Source organism: Pelodiscus sinensis, chromosome 3 (assembly GCF_049634645.1).
Source record: "Pelodiscus sinensis isolate JC-2024 chromosome 3, ASM4963464v1, whole genome shotgun sequence".
NCBI classification, from domain to species: Eukaryota; Metazoa; Chordata; order Testudines; family Trionychidae; genus Pelodiscus; species Pelodiscus sinensis.
In genome coordinates this window covers 119776960-119792180 of record NC_134713.1, presented here as the reverse complement: position 1 = coordinate 119792180, position 15221 = coordinate 119776960, and the positions used below count along the sequence as shown (strand labels likewise).

At 38.0% G+C, this 15221-nt stretch overlaps 1 protein-coding gene across 3 annotated transcripts in view; it reads right to left on the bottom strand.

The window, feature by feature from the left end:
* KIF25 (kinesin family member 25) overlaps positions 1-15221 on the bottom strand; it is a 72194-nt gene that overhangs the window by 11983 nt on the left and 44990 nt on the right. For 2 of the 3 annotated variants that reach the window (XM_075924666.1, XM_006122926.4), the window contains 5 exons: positions 13961-14110; positions 12621-12797; positions 9572-9726; positions 6129-6326; positions 1598-1753 (listed from right to left, as the gene is read on the bottom strand). In XM_075924666.1, the coding sequence (XP_075780781.1) occupies positions 1598-1753; positions 6129-6326; positions 9572-9726; positions 12621-12797; positions 13961-14110 (836 nt within the window). Of the gene's footprint in view, positions 1-42; positions 176-1597; positions 1754-6128; positions 6327-9571; positions 9727-12620; positions 12798-13960; positions 14111-15221 lie in introns of all 3 variants that reach the window. The other variant, XM_075924667.1, reaches the window with a different exon arrangement.

The window sequence follows — 15221 nt, the reverse complement described above, 5'->3', positions numbered from 1 at the left end:
AAATAATAAAACTTGCATTAAAGCCCACATCTTTTGACTCACTTGCCCAAACAGATCCCTTCATCACTCTCTGTCTCACGTTTCAGAATTTGAAAATAGGCACATTTTATCCCATTCAAAAAATTGCAACAGATATTTTGCCTTTCACATGATATACCGATTTGCCAAAGTTGTGCTGCAAGAAGAGGTGGATTTAGAATTCAGGGGCAAAAAATACAATATCCTCTTGGAAAATCATTTCATATTATAGATACTATACTTGAGATTGAACTAGACAGCTCAAAAGCTAAAAGCATAAGCTACTACAGCCTGATCCTATAACCCTTAGATAGGGAGAATAATAAAATAATATGCTTTGTGGGTAGGACACAGAACAAACCTGTAGAATACACTCATCAGTGGGTTACACTGATATTTGCTATTGCTACCATACATTTGGATGAAATGTTAAGAGTACAACAGCCCATCCAAACACCAAAAGGAGTTGCAATGCCTAAGTCGATGCCCAGGTATCTCCATGCATTGTTTTGGCATTATGCATTCTGGGTAGGGACGTCATCATGTAGATGACTACACAATTAACCAATAAGCCTAGGCTTATTGATTAATCTTGCCAACTACACGCATTTCCCCCCTTGCTGCCTCTGTTTTCGGGGGTGGGGGAAGGGAGCGTGAGTAGGAACCTGTGCCCATGAGAAGCTGGCTTAAAAGCTAGCTCCCAACAAGCACTGGATCTGCCTGCACCCCTCCCCACTGCACTGATAGAGAGGCAGCAGTGAAGAGGGTAAGGGAGGTAGGCTGGAGCGGATACACATGGGTAGCTAGCTTTGTGGACCAGCATGTCATCGTCCCCACCTTGCTGTTTTGTGTAGAGCAGGGCGGCAGGCAGCCCATCCATGAGGGCAGCATGTTTTTCAACTGGTTCCCCTTGCAGACCAGCTCCTCCTGCCACCCCCATGGCTGCCTCTGATGGAGAGGCAGCAGCGTAGGGAGGCAGGAAGCTCCCCAGGAGTGGGGCAAGAGGGCCCAGGCTGCCAGCCCCACACGTGGGGACTACCGAGTTGTTTAACCATTAAGATTTCATGCGGTTACATGTCTATTCAGTTACATGATATCTAACATCCCTAATTCTGGGTAAAGAGAACACCCATGAAATCTGCAAATTTCTCAGACATAGTGTATCAACAAAACCCAGGAAGAGTTAAACTTAACTTTTACAAATCACAAGGTATTAAACCTTAAATTAATTAATTAAGCCCCACAACATCTTCCAAGATAGGTCGCTGTTGTTATCTCAATTTACCAATGAAAATAACAAGACTCAGGAAAGTTAAGTGACTTCAGCAAAAAAGTGAGAAGAGAATCCAGAGCCAAACCCCAGAGTTCTGACTCCTAGTGCCTTGCCATAGCCTCCCACACAAAACTGTTCCACACCACATGCTTAGAACCATTGTTCTACCATGCTACACAACATCAATGGGAAAAGATCAGCACACGCACACAACAACAACAACTGTTTTCCTAACAAAATGTGAAGAAAAGTTTGGAAGAAAAAATTCAATTCAGCTTTGTTACATAAAAAGGCAAAGAAAATTACCTATGGAATCCTGGAGTAGGTGAGTAAGTTTGCTGTTTCTATATGGCACGTGAGAGCGCTGCTCTGCTAGTGCTCCAAGTACATCTGATAGAGCAGATAAGCTACGATTAATGAACGAGGTCTCTCTCAGCGCTGTGCCTGTCACCCCAGACATACCTAATGCAATAAAAGGAAACAACAGCTAAGAATATGCAAAGCTTGTCATCTTCAGGCTAAGCTCAAGGAACAAAAGCTTTATGCATGGCATAGCACTTGGACCTGAAGTGTAATTTTTGTTTGTTTTAACAACATGTTTAAAAGACAAGTTATAAATATGATTTACTATCTCTCTTTGGTACTGCTATGCCCCCCATATCTGAGCACCTCATAATCTTTGAAGTATTTAACTAAAGTGTATTTCGCAAAAAATATCCAATATCCATGCTCTCTATATACGTTTAAAAAGTCAGAATACATTATATTATATGTTTTTTCTAACTTCACTCCTTCACATAAAATGTGAAAATACAAGAGAAAGCCACTCTTTCTGTTATTAATACCACGTATGACAAATACAAAAATAATAATATTTTTTACATCATTGACAAAATTGTTATGAAGTCAAGTCAATATATTTCTGACACACACATTAATATATGAATAAGTTACAAAGTTTTACCTACACAGGATTTGTTAGGGAGAACAATGCTTTATATTTATAAAATATTTTTGCCTTGAATTCAAAAATATTGTATTAATTTGAACCAATAGACAAACCACAAAAGGAATCACATCACCCATCACTGAAAGGTAGCCACCTCGGAGATAAAATCTAGCAGCTGTTTAATAATGCACAATAGTACTGCATTGTTCATTAACTCATAGCAATACTCCTTATGAAAAGTGCTACAGAATCTTGAATGTGATTTGGGACCTTGCTTTTATTTCTCAACTCAACTTCCTCAGCTGTACAATATTTTGTGTGTCCATAGTCATCATTTATTAGGGCAATGAATCAAGTGCTAATTCAGAGAGAAGACTTGAAGACAATTCATCAGGACAGGATTCTTTTCATCACAGGGCACTGGTTCACAGTGACTCAGAAAGAAAAGTGCTTTTATAATTTCCTGCAGTAGGTAGCTGTCCAATGAATGTTTATTATGGGAGAATTGCATTGGCATGAAATTGATAGGAAAGGTTTTCTCTCTCTAAAGCCTGGTTTACTCACAAAGGTGCACCAGTTTAACTAAATTCATGGCTGAGGTTTGGGGGTGATTCCCAAATCTGAGCCATTCTTAGGTGACAAATCTGAGGAATTGTCCCAGATTGAGGTGTCAGAGGAGGTTTTGGAACAAATTGATAAACTTAGCAGTAACAAGTCACTGGGACCAGACTGCATTCATCCAAGAGTTCTGAAAGAACTCAAATGGAAAATTGCAGAACTATTAACTGTGGTTTGTAACCTATCCTTTAAATCAGCTTACGTACCTAATCACTGGAAGATAGCTAATGTGACACCAATATTTAAAAGGGCTCTAGAGGTGATCCTGGCAATTACAGACCGGCAACTCTAACATCAGTACCAGGCAAATTAGTTGAAACTAGTAAAGAATAAAATTGTTAGACACATGGATGAATATAATTTGTTGGGGGAAATCAACATGGTTTCTGTAAAAGGAAATCATGCCTAATCCACTAGAGTTCTTTGAGGGGGGGTCAACAAACATGTGGACAAGTGGGATCCAGTGGATATAGTATACTTAGATTTCCAGAAAGCCTTTGACAAGGTCCCTCACCAAAGGCTCTTCAGTAAAGTAAATTGTCATGGAATAAGAGGGAAGGGATTTAACCAGGGATTGATAATTGGTTAAAAGACAGGAAAACAGAGTGGGAATAAATGGTAAGTTTTCTGAGCAGAGAGAGGTAACTAGTGGGGTTCCCCAACGGTCTGTCCTGGGACCCATCCTATTCAACTTATTTATTAATGATCTAGAGAAAGGGGTAAACAGTGAGGTGGCACAATTTGTAGATGATACCAAACTGCTCAAGATAGTTAAGACCAAAGCAGACTGTGAAGTGCTTCAAAAAGATCTCACCAAACTAAGTGATTGGGCAACAAAATGGCAAATAAAATTTAATGTTGATAAATGTAAAGTAATGCACATCGGAAAAAATAATCCCAACTATATATACAATATGATGGGGACTAATTTGGCCACAACTACTCAAGAGAGAGATCTTGGAGTCATTCATTGCTGATAGTTCTCTGAAAACATCCACTCAGTGGGCAGCGGCACTCAAAAGCAAAGAGAATGTTAGGAGTCATTAAAAAGGAATAGAAAATAAGACAGAAAATATCTTATTGCCACTATATAAAACCATGGTATGCCCACATCTTGAATACTACATACAGATGTGGTCGCCTCATCTCAAAAAAGATATATTTCCCTTTTCTGAACCTTTTCCAATACCAACAAAAATGATAAAGGGTTTGGAATGGGTCCCATATGAAGAGAGATTAAAAAGACTTGGACTTCTCATCTTAGAAAAGGGAAGACTAAGGGGGGATATGATAGAGGTCTATAAAATCATGACTGGTATGGAAAAAGTGAATAAGGAACAGTTATTTACTTATTTCCACAATATAAGAACTTGGGATCACCAAATGAAATTAATAGGCAGCAGGTTTAAAACAAACAAAAGGAAGTTTTTCTTCACTCAGCACACAGTCAACTTGTGGAACTCCTTGCCAGAGTATACAGTGAAAGCTAGAACTTTAACAGGGTTCAAAAAAGAGCTAAATTGACTCGTGGAGGTTAGGTCCATCTATGGCTATTAGCCAGGAATGGTATCCCTAGCCTCTGTTTCTCTGGAGGTGGGTGACAGGGAAGGGATCATGTGAGGATTACCTGTTGTGATCCCTCCTTCTGAGGCATCCGGTATTGGCCACTGTCGGCAGACAGGATACCAGGCTAGATGGACCTTTGGTCTGACCCAGTATGGCTGTTCTTATGTTATAAATCAATGCAACATCACAGCTTACTTAAACCTGAGTAATGTTCTGTGGAGACAAGTCCTAGGAGAGAGAATTCCTTCCCTACTCTTCCCTTGTTCCTTGTAGGTAATAAACTGCTACTAGCACTTACCAATACCAGATTAGTACTCTGGCCCACCTTCTCTCTGCCTGCAGCAAAAATATTGGGGATGGAGAAGAGAATCATACTCCTCCTTTTGCCTTTGTGTATAGGATAGGCCCACGATCTGACTCAAATCATTTACCTACGTTTTTATAGTGAAGGCTACTCAGATTTATGAGGAAACTTGACAAGAGTTTTCTAAGAACTAAAAATGTGACTCTTAGGCAAATGTGAAAACAATTTACAGTCACTATGGATGACCCTCAGGGGACCCATAAAGCTAAAGTGTAAAGGTGCATATATGCAACAGACTCATGTACAATAAATGCTTTAAAATGTCTTTCTCACTCCAACTTGTACCGAATCTCAACTTTCAAATGATCATGTGTTAAAATCTGCTCTAAATTATACCTATATAAATTCAGAGTAATTTTGCTGTCTTCAGATTTTCACCAGCATAGTTAAGAATAGCTAATGCAAATAAGCGTAGCTCCATTAACTTCAGTGATAATGCACATCATTTTACTCCATTTGAGGATCTGTCCTACTACGTACACAGAACAGCAAATGCTTGCCCTCGTCGAACTGAGGGAACACACCTACACACAGTATTGTCAATTATATGTTTACCAAAAGGCTTCTAGTGCCCCCCACCAAATTAAAAAAAAATAGTCTACTCTGTTATGTTTTTACAGGACAAAAGTTAACAGGCACCAGCAGAAAAACTCTTGGCAAAAACGTAAAGAGTTCTTTCATAAAACAGGTTCAGTTTTCAAAACATTATTTCTGGAACGGTACATTTAACTGTGTGGCTTTTCTTGGTAAGAAAGCTTGTCCTCTAGGAAATAACCAAGTTTTTGAAATGATTGTGTGTATGGAGGAGGAAAGTGCTTTGAAGGAACAATGAAAACAATATTATCTTTTCAGTACACCAACTTCCTTCCAGATTTTTTCCACAAGCAGGCAGAAAAACCCACACACAGCGGTATGCTCATGACAAATATTTAGTATATTTAAATAACTTCTGCACTTTGATCACTTCTATACTAAAATAAGAACATGCTAATTTTTACACATATTTTTGGATTATTAAAATACAACTTAAAAAAAAACAAGTCTGAACATATAGTGTATTACACCCTGAGTGTCACCATGGACCTGAGAGTCTATTCAGTTGCTTCAGCTTTATGCCAGTTGATCTTAATGAAGCCTCCTCACTGTAAAAGTAGAGTAATATAGTGGTGAATCAAACCCAATGACTTCATCTAAGCTTGGGAGCATGTGTATAAATTTCCTCTTATGATGATGAAACACATATATTCAGTTAATAAGCTAAATGCAATTACTATCTCCATGGGAGGGAAGGCTCTATGTTCTCAATTCAAAATTGCCTTGTCTTTAAAAGGTCTGCTTACCAACACATTCACTGCCAGCCAAATCCACCAGTTGTAGCTTAGTTTTGATGTGCTTCAGTTTTTCCACAGACTGAAACTGCACTGGTGAAGAGGCTCTGGAAGGAAAGATGAGTTTATCGTCTTTCATTTGTTGAGGAAAGGTGCAGAAAAGCTCTTTACTCCGCCTTTGACTAGACTGTTCATCAGCCCATGGAGGAGCTGGATGATGGAAACAAACAAATGAGAACATTGTTTTTAACATAATAAAATGTGAAGCAAAAAATGCAACAATGATAGGTTAAATCCAATATCTCCTGTTTCACATAATTTTGTGGATTGTAATTAATGACCTAGGCAGATTGAATTATTCAGATGCAATGATAATCTTCACATAATATCTTGCTCTATCTTATTTCAGATCATTGTTAATCAGGCAGGAGACACTCATTAGGAAGTAAGGCTTGTTTGTTTGATTGATTTAATACTAGAAGATTTACATGGCCTTGCGTGGATCCTTAACTCAATTTTTTTTTTTTTTTTTTGGAAAATAAAATGTAAAGGTACATGCTTCATTTAAATCATTGCTTTGGGGTGAGGCTGGGGATAAGGGGTTCAGTATGCAGGCTGCCCTGGGGAGAGGGGACTACCCCAATCCGCTCTCACCACAGCAGCTTGGGGCCTGGTGAAAAGTGCCTCTCCATGGGTACTCCAGCAGGCACAGCCAGGAGAAGGGTTCATGTCCTTGGCTGGGGCAGGACCAGGTGTGTTTGCCCACTGTGTTCACCAGAGAAAGGAATGCACTTCCTCTTTGCTCCCTGGCGAAGGAGAACAGCCTGCAATATCACTGTACAAATTGAGGGAAGGGGGGACTAGGGCATGAGAGGCTTGGGGGTTGGGGTAGTTCCACAGGGAGGAGTTCCCCCAGCCAGCCCCTTTCACCTGCTTGGTGATTCTCCCTCTTTTCTGTATGGTTTTATGAGAAACAATCCCATTCTAGGCACATCTCATTTTCCTGGAACAACCAAATTCTAACCTTGCTTTAAGTTACGATAAGAGGAAGCTGTATACCAAATATGTTGCTCCTAACGCTTACCGTTTAGAAGTTTTTGAACAGACAGACAGATGGACAAACTCTCTCAAAAATAAGGTCACCAACAGCTCCATCACTATATTAAACACCATACTTGTATGGTAGAAAACAGAAAACTTTAAGCCCCTCTGCTAAGATACTATTACGAATATGCAGCTATGTTTCTGATTGACTGTTCATAGAATCATAGAGCTGGAAGAGACCTAAGGAGGTCATCAAGTCCAGCCCCCTGCCTGTTGCCTGGCAGTGCTCCTTCTGCTACTGCTACTCTGGCCAGAACTGTTTCTCTTGCTTCTGTTGTCCCACCCTTGGCTGCCATTCCCTCTGGAATTTTTGGAATGCCTCTTTTCTCTTCCATCTCTGCCTAATGAACCATAAGCCACTTTAACAGTACCCTTACTTATTGTTCAGGTAGGTCATCTGTGAATTATTCTTTATTTGCATAATGATATTGCTTAGCAGCCCTAGTCAAGGATCTCATTGTGCATGGTGCTCTATAAACACAGACAAAAAGATTGTCCCAGCCCCAAAGAGTTTAGTAGTCCTGGCCTTGGCTATGTAGCCACAATGGAGGACCCCATGCACTGCAAGACATCCTGCTGCTTATCCTTAGCATTCTGGGACCTGATCTGTGCTAGGGGGACTAGCTAGCTTCATTTCTGACATCTTGACATTCTTCAATGCTAGCTTCATTTCTGACATCTTGGTTAAGTGAGCATCTCTCCCCCAAGCAGAAGGAATCTATGCAAAAATATTTTCACTGGGCAGTTTAACTTTGACTTTCTCCTTCTGTTTCTTGCCTTATTCTTTCTTTTCCTAGTCTGAAGTGGAATAGCAACTCACTCATGACAGCACATGTCATGGAGACAGAGCAACTGTGTTGGCTTACATGGAAAAGAATGCTTCAGGCAAGAAAGCATGAAAGTACAATTTCTTTCTCCTCCTTGCTATACGGCAAGAAGTAAAAGCAGCCCTTTCCCCATACACACAACAAAAGCTATTGACGCAAAATCCTAAATAAATCTCAGCCAGCTCTCATTTTAAGTTCCATTTTCAAAGCTTAACTGCCACTCCTTAGCTTCCAGATATCATCTACTACTTATTTCTTCAGTGCCTTCCATTTAGCAATCTGCTTCACCTACGTCTTAAGCAATGTGTATCTCTTACTACAGAGGCAGATCTGAGTATCACAATTCACCCTGAGGTTCTATTTTGCAGTGCTTCTTACGTACCATAATACTCATTCAGCTATTGTAACTCTTATTTTGTGATTCTGAAACTTGAGAGTTCTCCATCCATCACCATATGGCAGAAATTCCTATTTGGCCTTGCTGTGAAGCTTCAAGAAGGGCGGTGCAGTAATTAGCATAGTGTATGAGCTACAAATGACAACAAGAAGCCTGGACATTACAAGATGGCTGTTGAGTTAAAATGGCTGGATTTTTGTCTAGTAATGTCTGCCTGACTGACAAGGATCTGGAGCTGGATAGATCTAACATCTGGGACTGGTGGAGCTGCAGCATCCAAACTAGCTGTGTCTTTTGGCAGCGGCTGCAGGTAAATGAGGGCACCGTTTGTTCTGTTTTCCTAATATCCTCTGTTTAATTTCCGATAGAGATCTGGAGAAAAAAAGTTTAAAATATTTTCCACTTCCTAAAACCATATTGCTGTTGCAGGGTATGAAGGAGACAGACCACAGTGCTACAAATGGAGAGTCTAATTACAATGTGAACAAAAAGAAAAGGAAACAGTTAACCCCTCAAGAGCCAGAACTACTCCTAACGCAAAAGACTGGCATACCTATATGCGACCTGAAAAAGCAAGAAGGGACACAACTGTAATATAAGAACATAGGTTTTGCCATATTTGATAAGATCACTGATTTGTCTACTCTGGCAGGGACCAACTATAAACCTCCTTGATGAACCTAGCTAGTTGTGTAAAGGAGAAAATCCTTCCTGATCCAGCGATCATCGTTTGCCCTGAAGCATAAAGTTTGTTTGAGCCCTGATCTTACCACATATAACTAAATAATTCCTTGTAAAATTATCTAGCTACACTATTTGATTTGATGCCTGTTAACCAGCAAGAGAAAATTGTGCTACTACCATGCCATAGACTGTTTCACATTGTAAGTCTATAAGTGCTACAGCAGTGTGTGAAAATTATCACACAAGGCTAACACCTCAAACACAGCAACAGTAAGAGTCGTTCAAAAAAGTGGTCACAAAGATTAAGCAGAGAAAAACAGGGATTTAAAGATTGTAGAAAGACAGCCAGAAGAGAGAAAAAAGCAATAAGAAAATCCCTCAACCTTGATAATGCATTTCTGACACAAATGTTTCAACATATATTTTAGCACTATCCTACTTACCAAAGCTGTCTGCAGAAACTGCCTTCGTGGTTATGGTCAATGTCACTACCAGATGAGAGCGAGAGGAATGAGCATGCACCAGAGTTGGATGTTTGACCCTTAGTTGCAGACATCTGTCAACTAGCTGTAAGAATTCCACAGCGTTTTCAACAGTCCTGGCATACAAGAAGGAAAAATATGAGGTTTGCCTGATTCAGTGGGAAGTACAGGTTAAAAGGAAAACTTCCACTGTATTTTATTTAATGTATGGAGAACCCAATGAGACTCAGTGGGCCAGGACATTTGAGATGAAATGTTATCATAAATGAAGATCAGTTTTTATTCAAAATGTCACGTTTATTTAGATTCCAGATAGAAGTGGTGGCCTTTCTCAATGGCCCTCCTTTAGTTGTTTGGGTTTGTTTCTCATTGTTCACTTTTTTGCCTTAATTATTAATATAGTTGGTTTATGAATTTGACTTTTTTGTTGCTTTCACTGTAATCAAGATATAAATACTGAATACTTGATTGATTTAGAGAGAAACATTTTTAAATAGGTCTATCTAAACCTTTCAGCACCTTTGCCATATACTAAAAATTAAAGAAATAAATAAGACCAGTCACCTCAAGAACTGGAAGAACAAAGAAAACCCATTCCAACCAGAGTTTCCAAACTTCATGCACAAATCCCAGCCTGGAGTGCACCTTTCCCTCCCCAAAGTCGGGGAAAAGAGATGGATCAACAATTAGCCAGATAGAACTATTGATTAAATACATATAATGGCTATTTTCAACCCTTAATTAAGGCCAGATTTTAAGTCATTCAGATTCCACACTCTGTCAGAAGATGCCTGGATGGTGCAGTTAATTAGGGTGTGTCTAGACTACCTAGTTTTGTCGACAAAAGTGGACTTTTGTCGACAAAACTATACCAGCGTCTACACTACCGCTGAGTTCTGTCGACATAATGTCGACAGAACTCAGCAGTTTTGTCGATGCTGGTAAACCTCATTTTACGAGGCATAACACCTTCTGTCGACAGAACTCTGTCGACAGAAGGTGTTATTGCCTGTAACACTGCGTCCAGACTACGGAGTTCTGTCGACAAAGCAGCTTGCTTTGTCGACAGAACTCAATGTGTCTGGACGCTCTTTGTCGACGGAAGTTTTGTCGACAGTATCTGTCGACAAAACTTCCGTCGACAAAACGCGGTAGTCTAGACGTACCCTTAGTGTGGGCTGTCTCACTTGGGAGGAGGAAGACCAAGAACTCAGAGATTAGGAAGAAAGACTCTAAACAGCGCTGAACTGGAAACAAGTGTTTCCAAGGTGTTCCTAAAAGCATAGGTGTACCTGAGCCCCAATTAGCCTTAATCCACTCCCTGTTTCTTTTCCTGAGTATAGAGTGCAGCTGAGGGTGCGCTAATTTGGGTGGAAATCAAATTGAACCCAAAGACTTTTATATTATAAAATTGAACTTTACTAGAAAAAAAAACAAAAAGTGTTGTGTTTAGCTGTAAATAATAAGAAAAGTAACCATTCCTAGAACTACAGTGACTGTAATTCCACAGAGAGGAAAAAAACAAATCCAACATTCTGGAAAAAGCAATTTTACAGTTTCTATGTGGGTTCCAATTTTGTATGGATAGTTCAATGGTCAGAAAATATGTCAGTGAATATAAATAACCACAGAGAATTAATTATGTATATTCAACTCTCTGGAATATTTGCTGTATTTTATCAAGGTTTTCTGGCAATAATATAAAACCGCATAAACAAATCTCAAGTGTTGCTTACGTTACCAAAATCCACAAGATAAAAATATTTCTGTCAATTATTTCCAGTGAGAATGCAGTTTGTTTTAATCTATGAGGAAAAAGATACTTCTTGCTCGGACTTTCATTTCTTGCTGGAGCAGCATAGAACAGCCTTTGAAAAGCATTCTGAGTGGAGTGCTATGAAAAAAATCATGTTTTCAACAACAACAGAACATGTTGTGGTTTTGTGCTGAATTGTTCAGCATGATGGACATTTTCAGAGAAGAAAATTAGTGTTTGTTCTCACAATAGTGATAAAAGATTGTGGTCTTCACCTGTTAGAACATGATTTTTACCATCAACATTGTGAAGAATCAAGCCTTATTTAAAAAGGAAGTATTATACATTGACTGTGTGCACTGGACACATATATACACACTGTGGACCTGATTCTCATTTACACTACTCTGATAGTGTATAGCTGCAGATTATGCCCATTTTATGGCACTTATATACTGCCAAAGCAGGTGTAAAGGAGAATCAAACCCATTATACATATATACTGTAAATAAAAAATTATCTAAAAATATAAAGAACAGAAACTAGAAAGGATGGTTTAACAATCCACATCTCAGGTTTGAACAACTTAGCCTTTCTAAGGCCACAGGCTCAAATTCCAGCAGCAGCAACACGCTCTTAATTGTTCTGAGATAGATGCTAGTGCTAAGATATCTACTATGGGTAGATATTTTGGTTGACCACTCATAAAATGAAATCCCCTGTCTTCTGTATGAATATTAAGGATTTATATTTGTATAGTTTGCTTTGCTCTGGTGTATTTGAAAGCAGTTCCCTTCCTTGCCTTTCTGGAAAAGTATCACGGACTTTAACAGGAATTAAACCAAAAAGAGTCTATAAAAGTTATTCCAAAATCTTACAGAATTTAATGCAGAGTGCTATCCTTTCTATACATTTTTTTCTATTATCCTATTTTATAGAATTTTAGAATAGTCTAAAATGTTTACAAGATTATCATATTCTATTAATTTCCATAGGGCAAGTCTTATAACACATCTACGGAGGGATAATGGTATATAAATATACAGCAGTATTAACAGCATTACTCTTATCGTGGAATATTCAAATTGAGACAGGAAGCCAAGTGTGATGCTTTTTATGTACAAGGGGAAGGAATGTGTCCTTAGACATACTCAGTGCCAACAACTGTCTCCATGCCTTGTAGCTGACACACATTGTAATAACACTGTATCATGATCTTGTAATAACAGTTTACTTATTCTGCTGTATACTCACTCATAGGTAAGCAATGGCACATCACTCTTGCCTTCTTTGGTTGTGACGACATCACGTTTAATGCCAAATACTGTTCCACAGCCATCTTTGGCCAGAAGATCAAAAATTTCATTATTATACACTTCTACAACAGAAACCTCAACCCAATGACTTCCTGGTGGCTTTTCTGAAATAAGCCTGAAAAGAATTACAGAAAAGAAAATGACAAAGCTAAAAAAAGTTGAACTAAAATCCTAAGTAAACCATCTTTAAAAAAATGTCATATCAGAGCTGATTACAGCCTGATGAAAATACTTATCAAACATCCACAATCATGAGAGTGTGTTGACTTTTATGTTAATGTAAAGGTTGAACAACAAGAATATATATACTTAAATTATAGAGTAAATAGGTCAGAGAGAGAGAATGGCCTTGTCTTGGCTGCATTTAAAACCTATATTATCTGTTCCTGGACTGTGGGCCTGATTCTAATGTCTTGCTTCTATTGTGACCCCAATAACTCCAGGGATATGCCAAAGGATTTAAAACTCTCCAATTCCTAAGGCCTAAAGAGCAGCATGTATGAATTGTAGGGTTGTGAAGGCTCACTACTGCTAAAAGGATAGGGAAAAGTTCACAAGACACTGGGGCTAAAATAAACGAAAGAATTTATAAAATTAAGGCTTTGTCTACAATTTCCCCAGTTAAAATACTAATTCCAATATAAAAGTAGCTTTTTTGGTGGTTTTGATTAAATCCCTTCCCAAACAACATCAGTTAAACCAAGAAAAAATAACTCTTGTATCAGAATGTAAGTGTCCACACAAGGAATTATACCAGTATAATAATATTGGGTTAAATTCAGACCTTAGATTATACCAGTCTGTTAATTTAAGTGGACAAGGCTTAACTAGAAAATAAATATCCATGACCAAATGTCTTTCAAGTTCCAGAAAAATAATGTCACTCTCCTCCCTTATTTGAAAGACCCTAATATGCAAACGAATTCTTTACTCCTATAAAATGTTAGAGAGGGTTTAAGAAAGAGCAGTGAGTAAAAATTTAAACTAAAATTCAACTTTGGATTTGCTACCAAAGCTGCTATAATTGTAAATCTTGAAAAGTTAAATCTGCACAGCAAGAATATCATGTGCTGAAGAAGAGCTTTGTGCAAGCTCAAAGGTAGTCTCTTTTAGCAACAGAAGTTGGTCCAATAAAAGATATCTCACACCTTCTATCTTGAATATCTTGAGAAAAACACAAATATAACAATGCTACAAACAGCTTGCATGTTTTCCCTTTTGTATACAATGTAAAAATTGGCATTCAAACTTTATTCTCATTCCCATATTCAGCAATACCTGAACACTTCTTCTGTGGCTCTAGGAATAACTCCTAGTTCTGGCTCATCTTTTATTGAAAGAGTGACTTCATCCTCAGACTGTGGTCCCAACATTGTGTACGTCTTCCCACTTCCTGTTTGTCCATAAGCCATAATACACACGTTATATCTGAAAATCAAAAGGGCCATGTTTTCTTATGCCAATTTTTTAATAAATTAATTTGGTATTAAACCAAAAAGTATATAGAAAAATTTGCTTATTTGAAACTATTTAATTTTAAAACAAAATACATACATAAATAACTAATAATAAGCATATTTTATATGGCCTTTTTGTAGATCTGAAAACCGTTAGCTAATCTAAATCAAGCAACCCTCACAATATCTATGAGGTAGATTTTTTTTAACAGATGGGAAGACTAAGCCATAAAAATTCAACTGGAATACATATACATTTGCCACAAAATACCAAAAGGACTAAATGAACACAAAAATTCTGTTTGTGGACCCTTATTTTAGAATATAAGTAGCTAACGTTGATCTAGTTAACACCAACCTAAAGTGACTAGGCCTCAAAATCATAGCACTGGAAGGGATCATAGCACTCAATCATCTAGTCCAGTCCCCTGCACTCAAGGCAGGACTAAGTAATAATTTTGTACTACCTTTGTTCTAAAATGTCAATAAAGCTCAATCCACAACAAATTGTTGGGTCTCTCAAAAGAAGAACTAGAGACTACTGACAGATTTAACACAGACTGAGTTTTTACCTGGTTTATGTTGCTTATTGTTTGATTACACAAGGGTGGTTTTAAGTATACTGTGGTACCACTTTTATACCCAAATTACAAATGTTTTTGGTAAACCTTTATTTTTATGCTTGAACTATTTCCTTCACATTTGCTCTAATAGTTATATCATTCTTAAAAAGACTTTACTATTAAACTAAAATACCAATTATTAAGTTTAATAGCACTCAGCAGCTAAAAAAAACCCCCTCCAATGCTCACTATGATAGAGTTAGCATTGAAGGGAATACAATCAAGGAAATTAAAGGACGAGGAATTTATTTATTCTTAAAAAAATTAGCACAATTTATTCCTAAATGTTCCGAGAGCAGGTGATGTTATTTTAATCCCTGCTGTGCTTGTGTTGATAAGTTTAAACTTTGAAGTCTGGCATGTGGGGCTTGTTTGTTTTTTTCTTTCTATTTGTAGAACAGACTATCATTTCTTCTTATATGCTTACACTGAAAAATAAGACAATGTAATTTAAAAAAT